Source organism: Diorhabda carinulata, chromosome 7 (genome assembly GCF_026250575.1).
Source record: "Diorhabda carinulata isolate Delta chromosome 7, icDioCari1.1, whole genome shotgun sequence".
Classification (NCBI taxonomy): Eukaryota; Metazoa; Arthropoda; class Insecta; order Coleoptera; family Chrysomelidae; genus Diorhabda; species Diorhabda carinulata.
Genome location: NC_079466.1, coordinates 17,400,563 through 17,426,194, shown reverse-complemented (window position 1 = coordinate 17,426,194; position 25,632 = coordinate 17,400,563). Strand labels below are relative to the sequence as shown.

The 25,632-nt window shown below is 33.2% G+C and overlaps 1 protein-coding gene across 6 annotated transcripts in view; it reads right to left on the bottom strand.

The window, feature by feature from the left end:
- Positions 1-21,968, bottom strand: part of LOC130896154 (pickpocket protein 28-like) — a 28,920-nt gene extending 6,952 nt beyond the window's left edge. The window contains exons 1-6 of one of the 6 annotated variants that reach the window (XM_057804039.1): positions 13,846-14,001; positions 12,507-12,604; positions 11,512-11,770; positions 5,472-5,714; positions 1,854-1,974; positions 1,617-1,771 (exon numbers count right to left, since the gene is read on the bottom strand). In XM_057804039.1, the coding sequence (XP_057660022.1) occupies positions 1,617-1,771; positions 1,854-1,974; positions 5,472-5,714; positions 11,512-11,651 (659 nt within the window). In that variant the 5' untranslated portion in view covers positions 11,652-11,770; positions 12,507-12,604; positions 13,846-14,001. Of the gene's footprint in view, positions 1-1,616; positions 1,772-1,853; positions 1,975-5,471; positions 5,715-11,511; positions 11,771-12,506; positions 12,605-13,686; positions 13,810-13,845; positions 14,024-18,439; positions 18,695-21,747 lie in introns of those variants that run through there. The other 5 variants (XM_057804037.1, XM_057804042.1, XM_057804043.1 and 2 more) reach the window with 5 other exon arrangements.
- Between the last annotated feature and the right edge of the window lie 3,664 nt (positions 21,969-25,632).

Genomic DNA, 25,632 nt, shown 5'->3' with positions numbered 1-25,632 from the left:
TCTATTTCTTCATTAGTATTCTGCAATTTTTATTCATTTCCAATAATTCTGTATTATATCGTTTGCTCAATTTTTTATTATCTTTATGACATGTCTCTATTTGTTGTACTCTCACATCTAAATTTTGAATAATCACCTCCATTTGAATTTCTCCCGATAAATTTTGTTCAAAATCATTTTTTAATTCTGCAACTTCTTCCACTACGTGGTTTTCTATCTCTTTATTGATCTCAACCTCATTTTCTTGAATTTCTAATCTCAAATTTTCTTTTTGGTCTTCTCCTTCTCTTCCATATTTGCACCTTTAATTCTTAATTATTCTTTATCCTCCCTAAATTTCTTGATCTTCAAATTTCCTATCTTCTTTCGTTTAATTTTCTTCTCTATCTTATTACTCAGTTTTTCTTCCATATATTCGAATTTTTTATTCTTCTTTTTTTCATATTATTTATATCTTCGCTCATTTTCATCAAAAATTCCATTATAGTATCTCGTTCTCTCTATGCTATATCCATGTTTTCTCTATTCTTCTCCTTGATTTAGTTCTGCTACTCCTTCCCTACCAATATCAATTCCTTTGAATTCTTCAATTGATTCAGCCCTCTCACTTGCTTCCTTATCCATTTCTTGCTCCTGATTGCTGTCCCGTTTCTCCTGATGTATTTGAGAGTCCCCCATACCATGTCTTTCTGTTCTTTTTCTGATCCTTCTCCTGCCACTACCTGTTTACCGTCATTTTTCCTTCTATATTGTCTAATTTTTTTTGTATAGATGTTTTGTACAATTTTTTTGATATTTTTTATGTTTTGGTAAATCAACCTTTTTGTCCTCTGTAGATTAAACTGATATAAAATAAATGTTGCAAAAGGCGTATCTATTGGTGTTTTGATTCGTCATAATAATAAAATTCGAAAAACAGGCTACACATTTGAAATATTTAAAAAATAATGCGATAATTCAATTCAATGTCATATTTTGTTGAAGACTTTAAATTAGTCAAAACATCAATTTTGTATCAATATTTAAACAAATAAAAAAAAACAATTTTTTTTAGAAATTCACAAAACCAGTTTCCAAATACCAATCTTTTTATATCCCAATCTGTTTACATATTTTGATAGAACAATAATAAAAATGCAAGAAAGAACAAATTAGACATTACTTGTTCACAATTTATACAATTATTGTTAATCATAATATATATATCAAAAGTGATGTGTAAAACCAGCTGGGATTTGACCAATTAAGAATCTATAATCATTGCCAACTTCAATTAAAATGCGTCCTCCTAGTTTATGAAAAGGGTCTAGGTATAATTTTAAGTTCAGTTTCAAAAATTTGGGTGCTTATATTTCAAACGCTCCAAAGATTTTAATATAGAGAACAATCGAGGTGCCCAAATGAAAAAGTCAATGCTGTTAACGGATATATTAAGAATTGATCAACATATGAATTATTAAATAAAGAAAATGATGGCAGAAATTATATCTAAAACAATTAGTTTGAAAGGGATAAATAGATATTGACATAATTAGAGACACATGATGTTATTTCTTCATTATTATTTGTTGGTTTTCACATTTTTACAGATCATTATAAGTTTCTTGATAACTTACACATTTGATTTGAAAATTTCGTCTCTATTCAACATATTGAAGGTATAACATATCCCACCGTCCAATATTATTGGCGAAAAATATTCCAAACATTCAAACTCTTCTCCCATGTATTTGCAAATGGAGCTGTCTATCAAAGTCGAAGTAGGATTTAACTAGAAAGGAAACAGTTAATATTGACAGGCCAAAAAATGAATATTATTTAGTACTATCTCTAAATTAAATTACAAAAAATACCTTGTCGAGTCTCTCGTAAAACGTTTCATTGAAATGTGGAATTTCTGGAATGTATTCTGTGACACCAATATCCAAGTTATCATCGTCACATATCATACTCATATACTGCGCAGTTTGGATCCTAAAATTCTGATCTAAGATTTTCGGGCAACACACTTAAGTAAATGCTCTAGGGGAATACCGCAGCGGAAGTGACGTTTACGGGCTTATGGCTACGTTGTGGTATTCTTATTACCATGTCTTACCGCAGACGGCAACATTGAAGTATACGGGGTTTGTTAACAAAAGGCGGAATGAAAAAGTGATAAACGTATCTTTTTTGTTAATAATGGCAGGGTAGGGTTGATACCAAAAGGTCATATTGTTTTGTTGATAATGGTCCGAAATTATGTGGGTAAGGAAATATGGTGGAAAATGCGGCTGGCCACCGAACAAGAAATGGCCACAAGGGCATTGACATATAGTCATGAGTTCGGAGGAATAAGGCAGGTTCAAAGATCACCGTGACGTTAAATATGAAATTTGCATTACTGAATTAGACAAGATGCGAACCTTTGTAGACAAGAAGCAAACCATATTTTTCTACCTTCGCAAACTAGACCATCTTTCTATCCTTTCTTTACCCGTGGTTAACCACGATTTCTCTTGTGGACATAAAATTAGCAAACACGGTGCAATATTTGGTGGTGATTCGAAATAATAGTTAATCATTGGACCTAGCGGAAGTGGTAAAGAAATTGGTTCTGAGGAATGTTTTGTTTTGGTCACCATAGATGTACAGATTGCTTTTATTAATGTCAAACATATTCAGCAATCCCTAAACAATTATTATTAGGAACAATGCAAACTTTTTACTCATACTCCAACAAGACTTAACGAACCTCACCTCAAGCATATATGATGACCAGAATCAATACGATAGATAAAGAGTGCTACCTATCTACTGGTAGATATCGAAAAGGATTAGATGAGTATATATAAAAAAAGAGATGTTCCAAATCCATCAGTCACAATGAATAATCAATTAACTGTTCATTTGGTTAAATCTAGACAGGCTCTCAGAAAAAAATACAAAAATAGTTTTAAAAGCGATATTGCCCCGTCACAAACACAACTAGAAAAAACTTATCAACCAATAACTAAACCTCTTAAGTAGTTATTTACGACAATTGAAAGATAGCGTGCTCAGAATAAACAACACTTTCTACGACCATGAAGAACTTGCCAAAACCACATTTCAAAATACCAGGGGCTATAAATCAACAATTGACTATATAGTAACAAATAGAAATATACACCCGACGCAAATATTGGACATAAGAACTTTGAATTCGGCCAACATAGTCTGCTACTGGGAAAAATAAGAATAAAAATAAACAAACTTAAAAAACCAAAAAATGGAAAAAACAATATCGAACCGCTATGGGAACCTTCCACAAGGAGACTCTACCAAGAAAGATTAAAAGATAAAAACAACATTAATCCAATCGAAGCAGAGGAAAGCATGAAAACTAGTTCGAAAAATATAAAAACAAACATCAAACAAGCGGCATCGGAGGCACTTGGATCGAGTACAGTAAACTACACAAATTAGAAAAGAACTTAAACACCATGGTTCTGTAAAGAAATGTCAAGAAAAGAAAGAAGCCTACCTGAAATACAGAAAGTCAAAAACCCTGAATTCGTACGAAGATTACAAAATAGTACGTAATGAAACAACAACATTAGTAAAAGAAATCAAGAACAAATATTGGAAACAATTTTCCAAACAAATGGAATGGCCTCCTGAAACAGATATGGCGAATGATAAAGGGACAAAGAAAAGAAGTCAATGAACTCTTGGAGACAAACCAAATACAAAAGGAAACATGGGTCAAGTACCTCCAAGAACTGTATCGGAATGAAGACGAAAATAGAAACGAACCAAACACGCCTGAAATAACTGCAAACGGAGATCTACAGTTTGAATTGACAGAGGTGCAAATGGCTATCAAACATCTCAAAAACAGAAAAAACCCAGGTCAAGATAACATTAACGAACTACTCAAATACGGGGGACAAAGCCTTGCAACTAACTAACAACTCTCATTAACAAGATCGTGTCACATCAAAAAATCCCAGACGATTGGAGAACGAGTACTACGATTGTCATGTTCAAAAAAGGAGATAAGAAAATACCATCTAATGATAGAGGAATCAATTTGCTGGGTAGCACTCTGAAAATTACAACAAAAGTCATCACAAACAAAATAAACAGTCTCATCACGTTAACAGATGAGCAACAGGGATTTAGATGGGGAAGGTCGTGCACAGATGCGATCTTCGTCATCAGGCAGATCACAGAAAAATCCAGCGAAAAAGGATATTGATGATTAACTATAAATAGATTAGAATTTCTAGTATCTTCTCAGGCTGCCGGAAATACTGGTTATTCAAACGAAATTGTATCTACTATTGAAAAGTTGCTGGAATAATGCAATAAATAAAGCGAAAACTAAAATTTTATATCAGTAGTTCGAAGATCATCAAACAATGCCTATAAACAAATTTGGTGGCCATTTCCTTTCGAAATCAACCTATGAACCATCGAGTAATATAGTTAAATCATAGCTTCTATATCTATGGAACCCAGATACCACCACATAAATTTGATTCTTCGTTTAAAAGGTCAAAAGACTAAATTGAGCAAGGAATTTTATGTATTGGATAATGGAGGAATTGCAATGAATTTTCCAAATAATTGTAAGATAATAAACAATGACATTTTCAAACTAGATGCACTTGCTGATATATCCATTATAAAAGGACATATTCAAATTAGCGAAAGTCTAAATATAAAGTGGCTTGAACTAAATTCAGAATCTTGATCGACAAAAATGCAATAATTTAAATTTTTTTTTTTCGACGTGCCATCTTGTGACGTGATACTCGCAAGTTAATCATTTCTTATGGTACAAAAATATGATTTGCTTCTTGGCTACAGAGGTTTGCATCGTATCTATATCGGTAATGCAGATTTCATACGTCACGGTTACGTCTAAAGCTTTCCCTATTTCTCTAAACTCATGACCTCTCATTCCTCCTTACTTTAACTTAACAATACCTCATACAATGTTTTCCGCACTCCACATCTCCTTGTGTCCATGTCCATTATTCGCTGCCGATGTAGCCTTTATTAACAAAGTTATATATCAATGCCCTTGTGGCCATTGCTTGTTCGATGGCCAACCGCATTTTTCCCCATATCTCCTTACCCACATAATTCCGGACCATTATCAACAAAACAATAATCCTTTTGGTATCAACCCTACACTGCCCTTATTAACAAAACACGTACGTATATCGCTCCCCGTATTTCGATACTCCGATGTTGCCATTATCACCTTACAAAACATGTAAGTATATCACTTTTTCACCTCGCCTTTTTTTAAAACGTACCATACTTCAATGTTGCCGTATACGGTAAGACATGGCGATAAGAATACTAAGACGTGGCAACAATCCCTAAACTTCACTTCCGCTCTGGTAACCCCCTAAAACATCTATTCACTTATAATTTTAAGCAATGCAGAATCTTCTTTAATTTGAAACGATGGTCGTTTTATACTTTTTACTTACTCATATTCAGAAACAGAAATGTTATCCCAAAGTCTGTGAACGACATCCGTAAAATTGAAGAGAGATTTTGCCGCTTTTGTAAAAGGACATATTGTTATTGCTGGAAACGGTATTTGAAAAATTGGCGTCTCTCGAGTTGCTAAGCTAACGATAAATGGATTCTCGTCATATTTATCATATTGTTCCATTATAAAATAGATGGATAATGCTGTTGCTATAATGATCAATGTGATCCATAATATCCTAAAAGAATTCATTAGTATTAGCGAAATATATGTAAAATATGAATTAAAACTTTTAAAATCGGCAGTGAGAACCTTCCCGCTGTGGAAAATTTCCATAAACACGGTAAGCTTTCAGAGTAAAATTGTCCAAAAAATTAATGGATCCTTTTCTGGAAAATATGCCGGTTGCCTCATAAGCTAAGGTTTTTTCTAATGCAATACGATACAATGAATATATTTCCTCATAATCAAATTTATCCAGCATTTGTCTTTCTCACAATATGTGGCCTAATCAAATTATATAGGTTGCTCAAAATAAAGGTGTCCCCATCGCGAGAATAGGTAGAAAACTAAAAACTTATTGGGGTTTTTTTGGTAAAAAAAATTAGTAACGCCATCCGTCTTCAATATAGAGGACGTTGAAGAGAAAAATAGTACATTATGTTACTAGGAGTAGAAGGCTATCATTATTGTTGAGGATCTTCTGCTCCGAGTGACATATACAATTTTTTTCTTCGAGCGTAAAAATAATACATTGAAATTCTTCTTCTTGAGACATTTTTACAATACTCTTTTCAAAACTGACAAACATCAAATTAAATGACAGTTCCTGCCCATAATAAGACGTTGCTATCGTTTCTCATTATTTTGTTACTAATACAATAATGAATTCATTATTTTACTAGTAAGAGGATAGGTTATTTCTACGATCTGCGTTGCCAAAAATAATATTATACACTTGAAGAAAAAATTATTTTTTCTTATACACTATACTTATACAATAATGATAGTCTTCTACTCCTAGTAACATAATGTACTATTATGTTATAATTTTTTTCGATTTTACTGAAACTACTGGCAACATTGTACTGAGATTATCTACGAATATATTGCTCTCATAGAGGGCATTAGTTATATAGTCCATACCAAGTAATATTGAACATAACTTTTTAATGGTTAGATTTATTGATCAAAATTCCAAGTGAATTTAAGTATGTATTATCCAATTTTACACCAGAAAGGCACTTTTAATAAAACTTGATACTGATATTGGTATGAAATGATATTATTCGTACTATCATAAAATGAAACGGTACCTTTCGATTTGAATATAAAATATCCAGTTATAAATGAATGGCTGCTTTGCTTTAGCCACTACTGTTTTGTGTAAACATTTATGAATAAATTAGAGAACGGCGGCAATATTCTGATCGCTTTTGAAAACAAAATAAGGGATAAACCAGGCCAGTAGTTATTTGGAGAATTTTCAAGATTACAGTGTAGTTTTAAATAGTTATTTCCAGGAAACTCGAAAATCAAGGAATATCCCACTTTTTTAAGCTAGATGTTTTCGGGGAATATTCTCAATAGTTCTCAAAGTGGATCAGATCTTCTAAATTTTCATCTGGAGTCAAATCTGTACATACTAAGAAGACACTGACAGTACTACAGAAAAAAATGGGATGTGTTTAACGCCAGCCATCGACATCTGTTACTCAGTATAGTTGAGCCTTTGTTCGTTTCTATAGAAAAGAAAATTTCACGCGAAACTTGAAAGAAGAGAAACTAAAAATAATCAATTATTGAAAGTGAATGACTTTTTTAAGTGTCTTAAGCGTATTTAATATAACTGGAAAGACGTTCTAGATGATTTCCCCAGAAAACGGATGACAATTTATGAAAACATTTATCTTGAAACGTAGTGCAAAGAAAAACCCCATCTTTAGTTAGAGCCCAAAAGCTATAAGGAACATATCAAAATTTAGAGTAACGACTATTTTCCATGGGATTTTTTGCTTTTATTGGGTGCTTGAAGGTCAACTTTAGTAGATTAATGTTCTTATTCTACTTGTGAAATAATCAGTAAAAATAGACCTAAACTATGGAAAACAAGTCATTGGATCTCCTTCAAAGAAATATAAGGCCATGTTCAGCATCTCAGTATTGAAAAATTATTAGCCGGAATTTACACCATAAAAAAAGTAGACAAGATTATATCTTGTTATATACTTGATTATATATATTGTTAAAGAAATCGGCACACGTCTGAGAGGTTCTGGAAAATAAATTGATTTATATATAATAGAAGATTTGTAGGGATATATTGAAGGTTATAATAGGTGAAAATGTATAAATTGAAAACAAATATTTCAATGCGTCAATTTCGTTATTTATAAGCCCACCTCGTATAACTATAACAAAATCACAAATTTTGCAGGTGGCTTTTGGTTTGTATGTCTGTTTCGAGGCGCCCGTAGGCCTAGACGGCCAAAATTGTTTCTGGCCAAACTGCGAATGCTATAGTCCAGGAGATAAGTGAATATTGGAGATATTGTTGCTTCTCGAACGCATCCAGATCTGACTATAACATAACGACGTCAGCTGATGCCTTGAACATGAAAAAAAAATTATGATTCCAATGATTTTTCTCAAATAAAAATTCACCTGATGATAGCTCATAAGTAACTGTAGATAAATATACAGGCCAGCTGTCTATGTCTTTGTTTTCAACACTGTCAGTTGAAACTTGAAAGTTATTATGTAGGAGTTAGGCGGAAGCATCATCTGCATTTTTAAATGCTTAAGCTAACTAGTTTTTTATTTATCTAAGCTGCATATTATCAATCAGCTTACAAATAGTCATATGAGAAGAATTGACGTATCTGCTATTATTCTCATTATTTCTGAAGAATAAGTGAGTCTCTGTCAATGAATCAGAGAGGGATGAGAGTAATCAAGCCAAAACGATAACGAAAATGAATACATGAAGCTAACTGGTTAATTAGTTATTTATATTAGTTATATAAAAAGCTAGCAGTTAATCAATAGGCGGCGCAACTCCAAGTTTCAAAGTATCAGCTATAAGTTTTTCCAACAAGCTGACATATATTTATTCACAGTATAATTTTTGTCCATGTTCGAGGCAGGATTGATTTTTTTTTTCAAGATATTTGGTACAGTTTCACAAATTTTCAGCTCGGAGGAAATGATTGAATGTATTTTTTTTCCGTCATAGAAGGATACCGCCGCGCCGTAGTTGACGGTCATATGGCTTTATGATACAACTCTCTGATGCATATAACTAATTACCGCTAAAGGGGAACATGGACATATAAATCTGTTACTGACTCCTGGACTAATACACATATCTAGTATGCATATAAAGTTTCGTAGACGAAAACAAACGCAATAACAATGCGAGGTTCAAAAGAAATACTTATGGCTTTTATAGCACACAATTCGAAAACTTTTTGGTAAAGTAAATTAATGTCTCTATAATCTCTAACCCTAACACCACGTGTTCACTTTATTACTTGATTGATTTTCATAATATGTTACTATGGTATATGTATATAATACGAAATAAAAATTTAGATCTATTCGGAAATCTTGATCATTTATAGTATTCAGGTTGATAGCACAAAAAACACGACTAGCTTGGATGTCATTACTTCCACCAATGTAAGTTGGGAAATATATCGAGACTCTAAAAAATTCGTCACTCGTCGTGAAGATTTTTTTTTTTGATACGGATAAAATATTTGTTAGCGGAAGGTAATATGGCTAGGCAAATGCAAAAGAAGCTGGACACTGAAACTAAAACTTTTCAGACAGCCCTCGTATAAGTTAGGTGGATTGTAGGTTTTTATATTTAATCTTATATTAGTTAACTTGAACATTTAAATGAGAAATCAATTATTCGAGTAGACAATTTACAAGAAAATTCCATTTTCTAAAGTTTGACTTATATCGATAAATTATTCAGGCCATATGTTTCGAAACAAAAATAAACAATTCTCGTAAACCGTGAATGTTTGAAACTTATATTTAGAAGTACTATTGATATTTTGTCAATCGTTTCTTTTATGTATAAATTAATTGCATTTTCAAATATCTTGATTTTGGTTTTCTTTCAATTAGAATACATAGAATACATACACTACTACAAAATGTAACGAACGGTGTGGAGAAACCAGAAACCAAAATTGAGACAGAAAATGGAAAGTCATGAGGAATATGAATAAATCATTTAAAAACAGGAAAGACAGTGAAATATTGAGAATACAGTATTTACACTGAATAGACTACCGAATGTCAATATATCTATAATAAGAAATCCAATAGAAAGGACAAGATATTTAACAATCTATTGATTTCAAAACAGTCGATGATGTAGAAAAACAAAAATATTAAGTCAGGTCATAATATCTAAGGGACTAAACTGGTCAAATCACAATCACATATGAGAGCGTGAAGATTGAGGGGTGAATTTCAGGAATGAAACAAGATGATAAAAACAAGAATAAAACATAGACATAGTTTCCGTTTACTAATATTTCTATTAGTTATGGATAAGATTGTGATAGACATTAAGGCTGCTAAAGCTGTACTCGCTCCTTTCTCTCTAATTAATATTTTTTGTTTAAGACAAGTTACCAAAAGATACCACACTTAACGAATTCAGACGACGTCACGCTCACATCAACGCAACCTCATTACAAAGATTTGCAGTGGAATAATCTTATATCGGGACCAGCGAAACTTTGACAACGAACCTAACAAGCAAGCAAGGAAGGAGTATTATAAAATTTTATTACAATATTTGAACAGCGGAATCATACAATGAAAAGTGAAAAATACTTTTTTTCAACCACAATTTCTTTAAATGAAAAAAAAAAGAGAATTTTGGTGAAAATCTTGGTACAGTTGGTATGATATAAAGAATAGATACTGATAATGACAAAGTTGTAAAACTATATTGTGAACATATAACGTATGTAACAAAAGATCTCGGAAGAAATTAACAATTCATATATTCAACAATATACCTAGTTGATTAGAAACAAATGATTTCCGAAAACTTTTGTCGTGTGCATGAACCACCTAGGAATCGAAGCTATTTTACAGTTAAAGCCTTGATTGGATAAGACTCATATAAGTCAAGTTTATTCAAATAAAAATACTATTATAAAATAACCAAAAATGCAGAAGAGATACTCTTAATTGATCCATGGGATATTATTAAATATTCCATCATTTTTATTTTCATTAAATAATGTATTGTCAAAACTAGCGAGAAAGTAAGAAGATTGACTAGAAGTTTTATCACAAAATGTGATGAGACGGATTTATTTGTCTAAGAAGAATGGGTTGTTTCATTGAGACAATGCACTAGATCACTAATCTCTTATTTCTTGGAAAAATTAATGGATTCAAATATGAATTGCTACCTAATGCATACTATTCACTATGTTTTACAACGACAAGGTGATATTCCATAGAACGATTATAAAATTGATTGAACATCGCTGGAACTAGGGCATAGAATGAAGCATATTGTGTCTGAAAATAAAAGATTGTGTCGGCTACCCCTGAATCCACCTCGTAAGCTAGTTTGGAAATGAATATCTAGTTGTTACTACACAAAAATAGAAATTAAAACACATCAAGTTACACTCATAAAATTGCATATTTGATTATTAGACTGTCGCTTGTATTTTTATACATTAATACTTTTTAAAGTAGTGAAAAATCAAATAAAATTATTGATAATCCAACAATTTTGATATGCTCCTTCATTAAATAATCAAATATTAAGTGAAATTGAAGCAATCAAAACTACCAATTTGAGAATATTTATCAATATTATTTACTTTTCTAAATCTCATTTGACCAGTAAAACTCATGTCCGTTAATATATACTCGTATTTGTTCAAAGTTAAATAAAAATTTGCGCGTAACAAGTTCCTTTTTAATTAATAAAATTATTCAATATTAATTTCTCTTTTTATTATGATAACAATAATAAAACTTACCTTTCGCCTTTTGACCGTTTCTCGGCCACATAATTAAATCCAATTATACTAGAATGTTCACAATAATCGTTGAAATAGTGTTGAAATCGCGACCACGAATTCGGTTTTTCTCTTTTTCTTTCCACAGTTAACTTATGCATTATCCTCTATTGATTGGAGAATTATTGAACTAAGTATTCATGGTATATTATCTTTTCTAAATTTAGTTCACCAGACTAACTTTGGCAGCTCTTGCGCAACATGCAGAATTTTACGATCACTAGATAAGAAAAAAAATACAATCAGTAAATGTAAATACGTTATTCTATTTTTTCCAACATAAAAATTGTCAGGGCTGTTAAATTAAAATGTTCAAATTTGATTATATTGGTCTCTCAATTCTAAAAATTTGGTAAAACTTTAATGTGACACCTTAGAAAATTGTTTATTATTATTTTCATTTCACTATACGATGTATGTTTATTGTTTATATCATAATCTTCGGAACTAAACTTTTATTCGGCATAAAACTTTTTCATTTAATTAAACTAATGGATTATCATCTAAACATACACAGCCTTATGTGATTATAAGAAAACATGAGGAGTTGTGTGAGACTAAGTCCTCGATTTTTACAAACGCAATACATCAGACTATTTTACCTTCCCTGAAAAAGCGTTTCACGTTTGAGAAAATCCATCGACTACTTTTTCTCTATTTTCCATCCAAGATCAAGAATATTGAAGAATTTGCGAGAAGGTGAAGGGGTAAAACAAAAGTGCAACGAGCCAATCGAAAAAGACTCTTAGAAAGAGAAAATTGTAAGGAGAGTAATAAATCTTCTCCTGTAATTAGTTATAGAAAAAATAATGATAAAGTATCATGAGAAATGCAGTAAATTGAAATGCAGATCAGAACAGCACAACAAATGTCATAAGATGCTAAGTTTTTTTTTGTGAAAAGCAAGCACAAGATGGTAAACCCTTCTACAATTGAGTAATTCCAGTGGTACCTACCGTGTGGAGATGCCTGTGGATATTGATCTTTAGTTCTGTAGATTGTAGTCGTCGGGAAAGACATGCCTTGGTAGCTGATTCCACAGGATTGCACTTGTCTAAAAGAAAAGCGTCACGATAAATTAACCTTCTGGGCGTCTGCAGGCGAACTTGGTGTTCATGTCGAGTAGGTCTTGCAAAATCGCTATAAGTCGAACTGCTCTCTTTTGTATCGAGTTGAGCAACTTCAAAGAACATATTGCTTCCAACCTCAACACCCAATTAACAAATTTGCGGTAATGGTGATATTTTATGACCAGACACGACCAAATCCTGAGCTGCAGTGCCAATCCTCTGTGTAAAAATAGCCGCCTGGGTCTTTGCTGTATTAAACTCAATCAGATTGAATCCCCACTCCAAAATGTTCTCAAGATTGGCATTAATGGTGGTGATTTGTATCTGTCTACGGATTTGGGTGTTAGCCGAATTTATTCAGGCTGTTGATATGAACGCCATCATAGATCGGGTTTGCAATTTTGTCGATTAAATCGTTTATGTACAGTTGAAAGAGAATAGGTTAGGTGACATGATACATCTTTGGAAAACACTAGCTTGACCTCAAACCTTTCTGAGGTGTATCCATCGATAGCGACCTAGATGGATCTACCAAGCCAGTCGATAAACCCTATGATCTTAAATAGATGTTCTACGGGTATGGGAAGTAAGGTAACGGAAGTGACGTTTACGGTCTACGTCGTAATATCCTTATCGTCTGACCGCAGCATCGAAATACGGGGTGTGCTTAAGAAAACATCGAAATACGGGGTGTGTTAACGTAAGGCGATAACGGCGAAATTGAAATATGGGTTATGTTAAAAAAAGATGACGTGCAAAGTGGGCCGTAAGGCTATAACGACGACGTGAAAGATGATAAAGGTGTGACGTAGTGTTTTGTTGATAATGGCTGAGTATATTGTTTTTTTGATAAAAGAACAAGTGACATTAGAGCATTGACATAAAGTTAATAACGGCCAACTACAGACAACAACATTGAAGTATCTAAATACAAGGTGTGTTAAAAAAGTAAGGTAAGGCGATATCGATGTCAGAGAAATGTCAACTCATACCAGCCCACGTCACCATGGGAAGTAAAGACATTTTAGAAGTTAGATGGTATTGTTGCAAAATAGATGATACATACCTTTAAACACACATACAGCAGGACGGCACCAATGTGCACATGGTAAAAAAAAGTTGTAGGATTATCACTACGATATACACACAATTAGGAATTAAAACTTCAAACAACGACAGCAAACCTTGACTCTAACCGCAAAAAGCGATAATCGGAGCTGCTTACCTTATTCAATATTATTCGCGATGAATATAAATTCACCAAAATCATAGCCATCATATACCAAGCGTTCCAAAAATCATTTCATCGTATATAATAATGAGACAAAGTGCCACGATTGGTCCAGGCCAACAAATATTGCGATTATAACACCCAAATACTTCTCTAGCGTTATGCGGATGCTGTATTAAAATAATCACAAACCAGGAAGTTGCCATCCTGTCTTATACATTCCTGATGAAAGAGCACAATAAAATATTGAAAACATTTCTAATTTCAGTATAAAAGCATCATATAATAATAATACATTTGATAGTGCACAAACACAAACATTGTTTTTATCATAAATATATTTTGGCTTGGAGTGTTCTAAAGGATGGGTCCAATTCAAAAATAAGTGAAATTTTCCCGTCCTTCAAGATAAATCATATCCGCATAGATGCTTCATCATATTACCAAATTGATGTAGAGGTGTCGCGCAATGTTGTTTGAATTACGCCAATCGTTGACTATTCAGCTGGTTGTGATTGCTATACAGTCTGAACAAATTAATACTGTCCTACAATCTTCGAAAGAGGGTTGTAAGAGAATTCTTTTTACACACATTATAACATTTTTTCTTTGATCTACATGGAAGACCCTAATCTAAGCATCTCCTTTTATAATGGATATACAAGCAATGTTGCTTCATCAGATTCAAATTCTATTCTTAAGACATTGCTACCAGATTGGTAAACCTCTTTTTGTCTTGAACAGTCAACGTGTACCAAAGGATTACTATCCTCAAAGTCTTGTGGAGTAAAAATAGGTCGGTTTTTTTGAAGATGGTGATAGGACTCTTGAAAACAAACATTTATGATTCGAAAGTGCTACAAGAGTATTTTGAACAATACGTCACCGCTTCCTGGGGAGTATATTGAAGGGATAATAAGGGATACTGATGGTGTTTACGATCACGTTTTAGGTATTCTTCACAACTCAACAGCAGAAAAATTTTATGTTGGTGATTCATAAATTACTTTTAAACCTATAAAACAAAATGGAAGGGAGGTTGCTGGTCCTAGCATAGCATCAGTATTAAGGGGGTTACCTATGCTGGGACATCTGATTTGTTTGAGCTACTGCTCAAAAAATCGCCCAGACCCTTCAAAAACTATAATGTTATGACTTCGTGAATATTATCAAACAGAAAAGTGCGAATCTTCATGAAAATAACCCTGATCCTCCAATTACAATTTTTACTAATGATATCAATGGCAAATATAATTGGAAAAGGAAAAGCAACGAGTGAGAGAAAGAACTGGTTCCATAACATCCTCATTATTGAAAGAAGTAATAGCTCAAAACATGAAAAAAATCGAAAATGGTATGTTGATAGAATATACTACCAAACCAATTGATTATAAATACTTTGATGAGTACAATTAAATAGAAAGATTAGAATTTCTTGTAGCTTCTCAGGCTGCCGGAAGTACTGGTCATTCAAATGAAATTCTATCTATTATTAAACAGTTGCGTGAGGCTGGAATAATTCAATAAATAAAGCGGAAACTAAAATTTTTATATCAGTAGTCGAAGATCATCAAACAATGTCTAAAAACAAATTTGGCTGCCATTTCCTTTCGAAATCATCCTATGAACCATCGAGTAATATAGTTAAATCATCGCCTCTATATCTATGGAACCCAGATACCTACCACACAAATTTCATTTTTCGTTTACATGGTCAAAAGACTGAATTGAATTTTACGTATTGGATAATTAAGGTATTGCATTCAGATTCTACATCAGTTTAGTAATTTGATGAAGCATCTAATGCGGATATGATTTATGTTAAATGACGGGAAAATTTCACTTATTTGTAAATTGGACTCACCTTTAGAAAACTCCAAGCCAAAATATTTTTATGTGATGCTTTTATACTGAAATTAAAAATATTTTTAATATTTTATTGTTTTCTTTCGTCAGGAATGTATAAAAGGCAGACAGAATGGCAACTTCCTGGTTTATGATTCTTTTAATACAGCATCCGCATAACGCTAGAGAAGTATTTGGGTGTTTTGATCGTAATATCAGTGGGCCTGGACCAATCGTAGCACATCTAACTTCTGAAATGTCTTTACTTTCCAAGGTCACGTGGGCTCGTGTATGATTTGACATCTTCTGACGTCGATATCGCCTTACCTCACTTTTTAAACACACCTTGTATTTCGATACTTCAATGTTGTGTGCAGTTGGTCGTGCACACAATTTGAAGCAAACGTGCGAATAACCCATATTCTCCAACCAACGGTGGAATTATTGTCTTGGCTGATTGCTTTTGTTACAAACTAGAAAGAACTTTATCCATTTGGGCAATTGAAAAGCTTATTTCTCACTCTCTCATTATATAATTCCTTGCAAGAATATATGATCTGCTTGCAGGTATTTCTCAAGATAAGTGTACATTCAAATAGTGTTGCTTACATTAAGAACAATAAAATTGAGAAAGACCTATTTGATTTGATTTGAACCCAATCAAACTGCAGTTGTGACAAAATTAGTAGTGAGAAATTATAACCATTGTTAGGATGACGTTATTTTGGATTAGATCGCCAAAAATCTAGGGTAAAAACAATATGCTTAGTTACAATAGTTAGAATACAATTTCATAAAAAATTATGAGATTTCTTTCGTTTCAAAATGTCTACATACGGTCAACAAAATATAAAAATAAAGTTGAGGTCATTGTTCACATGATTAGGTTTCTTTGAAAAAAATAGTGTTTACTGATGAGGCTACATACTGCTAATCAAGTATCTTCATCTGTTGTTATTATTATTGATCTTGATCTACAAATAACTCACACTGGATGATAAATTGTGAGCTTCAAAAAAATTAACATTGATTATGAAATACGGAGCAATAGGATTGTACAGATATTTTTTATGAACCCTTCCTCAAATGCTCTGAAGTTTATGGACTTAATTGAATAATGATTCAGGATGCAATGTATGATCGCCCCACCAAGTCTGGGCCAATAATGGCTTCCAAGCTAGGGCCAGAGCTGTACATACTTGGCCCAAGTCTGGGCCTGTACTAGGTCCATCGTAAAATCCTAGATGGGATGGTTATTTGGATGCGATACAAATATAAGCATTTCAATGATTTTTACACGGATTATATTCCTTTTAACACTGTTTTCTAGATTTCTCAAAGAGAAGATTCATGCTGCAGTTGCCGATTCAACAACATCTCGTAAAAGTTTATCGTAGAAACGAATTGACATGAGAAAAAAAGCGTTCACAGCCCACTATTTTGATAAAAGAATTTTATAATTGCGTTAAAAAATGACACGTTGCGGCACTTTTTTTAACGCAAAAGCGTGAAAAAATAAACCGCTATTGTAATTTTTTCACGCTTTTTGACTGTAGTATGTGATCGACTAAACGAGAATTTTCCCGCAATATGGATGGGATATAAGAGTCCGCTAAGTGAATGGCCGCTCCTTTGAACAGAATAGCACAAGCTCGACTAGATGTAAGTTAGGAGGAACTGAAAGCTTGGTTTGATTTAGAATAATGTACAATTTCTTTATCGTGTGTAAGCAAACTTGTGCGACAATTTTTTTTCAAATTTCAGACTTGTAAATATTTTAAATGGATATCCTTATTTTCAATTATTCAACTGTGAAATCAACTGTACCGTTTAATTTTAATAACATCTTCCGAAATATTTTATTTATTTTGTTTTTTATATTGGAATATACAACTGCTGATAACTATAAGAAGAAATGCATAATCTACTGACTGGTTTGTTATTGCCAACACTAGTCTATTATACGAAGTCTAATCAATCATCTTTGTTGTTCCGAATTCGATTGGTCCGTCGTTCTTAGACTTCAAGCGGTGTTTCAACAATTTGAGATTCGTATGGAGCCATAGATTTGTTTTTTGTTTTCATGGAATACTATCCGGATATGAACCGAGTTATAATGAGTAGAAATGGATTAATTAAAAACAGAATGTTCTATTTTCCGATATTAACTAACCGTACCTCGTACAACGTAATAAAATTTGTAGAATTTATATCTTAACAATTTAATGGAACATTTATATATCAGAGGTCAAAATTGTGCGTGAATGTCTACCCATTAGTGCATTTTATGAACGCTTCGAACTTATTTTCCTAAGTATGTCGGAGGTACACTCAAACTCTTTATTTCTTATAATCAGTGTCATAGATATCGGTCGACTGAATAATATTTATTATGTCGTATTCAAAATTAACTTTTTTAATGAAATAATATTTCAATGAAAAAATTTCTAAAACGTATTTCTAGGAATTTTTTCGATATTCTCTTCAATCACTTTCAATAATTGTATATAAGATAACAAAATTAATAATTTTCAAAATATTCGGAGCCAGTATTCAGACACTTCAAGCTTAAATAGCAACAAAGGTCTGATTCCTCACAGCCCTCTCTATAGTATAAAATTAAGAAATAAATGTGAAGATTCCCGCCAAGGTTTTCCCGCTGGAATTAATTTCCGTGGGAAGGTTGATTCGTGGGAAAATTTATGATAAACCTGGTGAGTTATGTTATTAGGTTTTAGTTTACCTTCAGTCTCTGAAGACGATACTTCGTTATCGAAAAGCGCGTCAGACAGTGTGCAGTATTTACTTTTAAATATTTTCCATGATAATATATTAACAACAATAGTCTTGCAGATTTCTATTCGAAATTCATAGACATAGCCACCAACTTCACTGGTTTTTCGAATTCAATCGTGGTTGCACTTCGCTACAGGATGAATTTCGTGAAGGTCGCGGTCGTCCAAAATCGGTTGTTGTGCCAGAAAACGTCGACGCCGTGCGTGAACTGATATTACAAGATCATCATGTGACATACCGTGAGATTGAGGCATACTTAGGCATTAGTTCTCCCATATATTCAATATTGTATGAATATTTGGTTATCAAAAAGATTTATTCGCATTGGATACCGTATAATTTCATAATCGATGCAAACAGAAGCTCGTGTTGATTGGTGCAAAGACAAATCGTGATGAATCATGGACCTATGTATATGATTCCGAAACTAAGCAACAATCGACTTTATGGGTCTTTCAAAACGAGCCAATTCCAACAAAAGTCTTTAACACAACAATCACTTCGAAGCAAATGGTGGCCTGTTTTTTCGGAATAACGGGACATGTAGTACGAATATGAACAGTAATGTAGCTAGGCGTCATGTTAACAAAAACTTTAAGTGAATTTACTGTCTCACTAAAACGGTATTTATTGCACATTTAACTGTGAGTTTATTTTAGGTAGCTGGCGTTGAAGTTTTTCAGGCCCACCCCAGTCACCAAATTTAAATTTCGTACAATTATCGAACATTCCGGAGTTACTTATGTGTTCGGACTTGTTCTGGAGAACTTATATAATATTATAGTCGGATTGATTACAAAAGCAATGTACGACAAGTGGACAAACGTTATGTAAAATTCTTGACGCACTTGATGATGATGATGACTAAACTGAAACGATTGTAAGAAAAAATCAGTTGGATAGAGAGCCTGTCACAGACAAAAATACACTTATTTTAAAATAAAGTGAAGTTCAGTTGGAGAATATTGAATGATTTTACGACAATTAACTATAATTATTTATTGCTAGCACATGTAGAAACTAAAATTAGTATAAGATCACTCTTGTTTCTGTCAGTAATTCATGTTGGTACGGTTTATTGAAAAACTGTCTACTCACATTTCCTAATGACATATTCCAATCAACTCTAATTATTTTTAGATAGTGACCTAATGATGACATACTTTGCTCAATTATTGTTATTAATAGGTATACGGCATAATTAAATTTTCTGCCAAAAATAATTGGCAGTGATTGAGTAGATATCGGACAAATTTAACTTATGACGATATCTTTATACACAATTATTGTCAATGTTCAATTTAATTTTTCATGAAAAAATTGCCTTAATTCGAAAAATTGTTTTATTTGGAACTACTATAAAAATTATGGGAGTTCCAATGCTTGAGTCATCATTTTCTCTTGGATATACAGTGATACACCCCAGGTTGAACCGCGTTCTCGACGTTTCGGCTCACACTTTGGAGCCATTATTTTGAGAAGGGGGGGGGGGGGTAGGAACAGGGTGGTTATTATTCATTGGTAAGAGGTGATCCGATTCCTGCCTACTCCACGTAACAAATCATCCCTTTTTTCGGTTGATTCCAAGGCCGCAATCTGCCTACTCCTTGGAATTTAACCGAGGAAATGAAAAGCATCAAGAACACAATTGACAGTAACACACTCACTGCTAGTCTTGAGATGACTGGGGAGCTAGTCGCCTGGACTTGTTATTATAGGGGACCTGTTGGCGGGTTTTGGGGTTTTGATTTCGATAGCTTCTCGAATAATCCTGGACTTAAAGGAACGGAATGTGACGATAGTTTTGGTTCTATTGAAATCGATTGTGCGTCTGGAATGGACACGATGTTAGGCAAGGGTGGAGGAAATATTGGATTTAGTGACAGACAACAAGTGCTCCTTGGTTCTGATGGAAATAAGTCGATTTGTCTGGCCGGCCGCTAATTGTTTCCGAACAATACCGAGCGCTTCCGGATGATCCCGAACTACCCCGAAAACTTCCGAATAGCTCTCAGCGTTTTTATTTGGTTTAAAGACACCAAAATTTTTACGATTTCCTGGAGCGATGCCGGACTATCGGGCATTCGGGACTGTTAGATGCTAGACTAATGGACTGTATATATTAGACTGTTTTCTAATTTTTCAATAGTTGGAGTAATCGAGATGTTATAACAATTATAAAATATATTCCAGATTTGAACATGGATTATAACTAAAAACATTATATTTCTAAGAATAATAAGTATGCATTTAAACTATATAATTTTCTATTCAGGAAGTTCCAAAAATAGGTGACTCAGTATCTAGGATAGAAAACTGAAAAATACATGGACTTTATCCAATAAAAAAGGGCGTTGATTAGAAAATAATTATACACGATTTTACCACAACTGGTGCAACTACATTGCAATAGAATATTTTTTGGAAGCTGATACATCGCATAAATTTGTTTTCATGTCTGATAAAGGGCTCTAGTTCATACCAAGTAGTATTAACCATAACTTTTTTAAGGTTAAATTTACTGAGCAAAATTTCAAGTGAACTTAAACATCATTCAATTTCACAAAAAATGGTTCTCTTGGTGGTATTGTGTACCGTTTCCGGAATATTTTGTTTTGAAAATTATAAATTAATAAACGATGCTGGTATAAAATAATTTTAAAGTTTTTAGAATTTAAAGATATTGAATTATTAAAAAATCACAAGAAAAGAATTGAAATGAAGAATAAGAGCATAAAATAACATAATTTTCAAACTGAAAACACCTTTTTGGTGCACAAATAAATGATTTTCAAGTTCACTTGAAATTTTGATTAATAAATCTAACTTTAAAAAGTTATGTTCAATACTAGTTGGTACGAACCGTGTAACTCGTTTCCTCCATTAGAGTCAGAAACTTCCAAAAACATATTCGTATACAATTTCATTACAATGTTGCCAGTAGTTTCAACAAAATCGTAAAAGATGTGAATACTTTTTTTTCGACAACGCCATTTATCTTAAGCATGGATGACGTTACAAAAAAATTTCATTAATGAAACGCAAATTATTTCTCAATTTTCTACCTATCCTAGAGACGGAATATCTTTTTTTGAAGCAACAAGTATCAATATAGTGGTTATATAAACCTTCAATCTACATCTGCTCAACTATATAATGTTTACTTATCTCTAACTGTCTACTTTAAGGCTCTAAATCATCTCAAGACGATATTTCATATGAAAATGGTTATTAAAGTGAAATAATATAACTCACCGTTGATTATTTCAAAAAGTAGCACGTACGTATAGTATTTATTCAAACTACACAATTGTTTCACTTCATATGAAAATTTTGAAATTGAATAAATGTATGAACAAATTACGTAATAATTAGTTTGATCTAAAAATAGTCTTATTAAAAATTCTATACAGACCGCGAAGGTAAATGTTTAATGTATGGCTAACATTCGTTCACATCGGAATCTGATTGTATACAATGTTACTACGAGGGAAGCTACATAATTTATGTATTCAAGCAACATTTCCAACAATATAATATAATAAAATGAACTCCAATTTCGTAATCTTGAGTTTCCCTTATATGTCTGCGTGAATCTTAGTTTTGTTATTATGCGTTAAGCAACAAATTATATCAGTTGTATGTCGTTGTTGTTGGGGTAGGATAGTATGTCAATCATGAAACGCGAATCTGTTGTGCCCTCGCATGACGTTAGTTTGGAAGTATCTGTTATCAGTTCACCACAATTTTGTGCTAATCGTTTAGACAATCTTAACTCCATGGAACTAAAATGCGCATCTGTTTCTTCAGTTATTGATAGCTTAGAACTATTTGGGTGATTTTGAATAAGAATATATTCAAATAGTCAGTTATAGCGAAAAAAATTTAACTTCACGCTACTTTGCATGATACAAAAATATTGACTAAAATTTGTGAAATTGTTTGAAGTAATTAGGATGGAGATGTACCTGATATTTTGGGCACATATGGTACTGCTTTCACACTGTCGGCATCTTCTTCTATAGTCTATTTCAGAAATGTATAGAGCAATAAAATGGAGAACTCCGTCCAGTTCGGTTCAATTTCGGTATCGGGCATAGGTGTAGGTCTTGAAATATTGTGTAGGGATTACTTAGGAAGTAGATTATACAGTTACGTTTTGCGTTTAACAAGTACCGTTTAACCTTCTATTAGTGCCTCTGCCTAATTCCAACCCTATTTCAGATTCGGCTTAACCATGCGTCGAAAGGGTAATGGTGCGTTACTCAAAATTTTTAGACATTTATAAGTATATTTGTTTAGTTTAACGAATCAGCACTTGCTGTGAAGCCGTAAATAGTGTTCACAGTATTATAAGATTAGTAATAAAATGGCGACATATACGCCAATGAAAAGATGTTCCAATAATTCTCCACTATCAGTGAATGAAAAACTTATTATTTCAAATGTATGGAGTGGAAAAGTCCACAGTTTTCAAATTATTGTGGGGAAGAAAGATAGCAGGCCAAGTGGAACCTCCCAAGAAAAGTCCAGGCAGACCAGTACAAGTCCTTGATGAAGACACCAAAAATGTAATTCGAAGAAAAGTTTACTCTTTTTATTTTAAAAAAGAAATACCCACCCTATATACGATTTTAATGGAGCTTCGCCATGATGACAGTATTCCGTTGATAACTAAAAAACTTTTATGGGCCACTTTGAGAAATATGGATTTTGCTTGGGAAAAGCATAACCGCAAAGCACTTTTACTGGAAAGCGATGAAATTGTTTGCTGGCGACGAAAATACTTAAGAAGTATAAAGCAGTACAGAACAGAGCAGAAGAAAATCTTTTATGATGAAGATTATACAGTACCAAAAAACTGGCAATACAAAATATAACCAGTGCTTGCAAAGCTTTCCTGGAAGGCCTGTCAACGTGTATTAGGGTGCCTTCAGGTAAAGGGAACAGACTAATAATCGTTCATATTGGAAGCGAAGAGGGATTTTTAAAAGAAGGTTTGCTAACCTTTCAGTCGTGCCTTACGGGAGATTACTACGAGGTCATGGATTCGGATGTTTTTGAAGATTATTTTGGTGAAATGCTAAAATATCTTCCGGGTGATTCAGTAATAGTTATGGATAACGCTAATTATCATTCTCGATGCAGAGGGAAGACTCCAATTTCATCTTGGAGAAAACAAGAAATTATTGACTGGGTAACCATCAAAAGTATTGAATTTGAAGATAATTTGATAAAAAAAGAACTATTAGCTATAGCAAATTTACACAAACATCGTTTTATGAAACGCCGTGGAAGATATAGCAGAAAAACATAGTGTAACTTTGCTGCGCACACCGCCATATCATTGCGAACTAAATTCTATAGAACTTATATGGGCGCAAGTGAAGAGATTTGTAGCAAGACACAACAAAATGGAAGAAGTTAAGCTACTGTTTCATCAAGCCATTAAGAAGGTGACACCAGAGAACTGGCGAAAAGCAGTCCAGCATGTCATTGAAGAAGAAGAGAAAATGTGGGATCTTGACAACTTGATCGATCGGACCGTCGACCCGTTAATTATAACGTTAAGAGGAGATGACAGCCAATTGTGGTAGTAGAAATCATAGTCTAAAATGATCTCATTTCTTGTTTTCCTAATTTTGCTCTAGCAATAAAAATTTTTTTAACCTTACCTGTTTCTGTGCCATCAAGAGAAAAAAGTTTCGGCAAATTAAAAATTATTAAAAATTACTTGTAAAATAATATGACACAAGAAAGGCTTTCAGATTTGGTCATCATCTCTATTGAATCCGAAATCTGTGAAAAAATAAATTTTACTCAAATTATTAATAAATTTGCCACTCAGAAAGCCAGAAAGTTTATTTCATAATCAGGTAATTATAACGATTAGGTACCTAGTCTGTAGACTTTAGAACAACTGATCAGTAAATTGAAATTTCTAAAAATTATAGAGAAACATCCTGAGTTAGCAGTTGGTATAGCGCTATACCTCTGTGAGAAAGTTAATCCGTCATTGCTACGTTTCTTTGTAGCGCTATACAGCACTATTAAAGATGATTCTTTAGACAGCATGCGATCTAAAAGATTCGCCAAAACAGTAACAAAAAAATTCCTTAGCTTATTATCGCTTCCCCCAATACAGGATGCAGCCCGCTTTCACCGTCTCCAATTAAATCACCAGGTCTAGTCGTGGCTTGTGAAACACAGTAATCCTGGATATTGGGGCTGGAAAAAGCATGGAAATATCTGGATACCAATCAAAACTTTCAAGCCTCCAGCATCCCCTGACCTCATTAAATTAATATTCTGCAGATACAGAGGAAACTGTGGGAGCATGTGTGGCTGCAGAAAAGCAGTTCTTAAATGCAATGCAGTATACCTCCATTGTTCTGGAGAAACTTGCAGCAATGAAATCGAATGCGAATTATCAACCTTAGCTCCAATTTTAACTCCAATCGTTCCGCAAACTGAATTAGATCCCGAACCAGAGAGAGATCGATAATAAATACGCCACATTATTATAATATTGTAATAATTGTTGTAATAAATGTTAAAAAATAATATGAAATGTCTGCAAAGGTTTGCTTTGTACTTTATTTTGATGAGTATTCATCAAAATCATCAACTTTGTAGCCCTTCATAAATGCATAAATACTGCCAAATGTTCGTGAAAATTCCCCCAACAAAACATATCCCTTCTATTTTTGTGATAAAATGCAAAAATAAAAAGTTATGAAGCGAAAAAGGAATTTTTCTTGAGAAATTTCTACTTATTTTTGTTAAAAAAAATTTTTTAGCTACAATTTATGTCTTCACAAATTTTTTGTGTGATTGGTGGTAAAGATATAGTGAAAACGGCGTTTCCATCCTTTTATCTGAGATGACAGCCGCGGGACAAGGATTACGGCCCATTAAACTCGGAGTGACCCCCCCCCTACACATCCTATCATCGCGTCCTTAGACAAACGCAAGGTACGGTCTAAATTTTGTAACATTTCACTGGACTTATCAGCCAACTCAACACCAAGAACCCAACTTACACAAAGAATTTTTTTTAATCCCTCGGTAACCTTGTTCGGACTACTGGCATTTCGGTTCTGGTATGAATAGTGATTTATCAGGTCAATGTGCTTGACC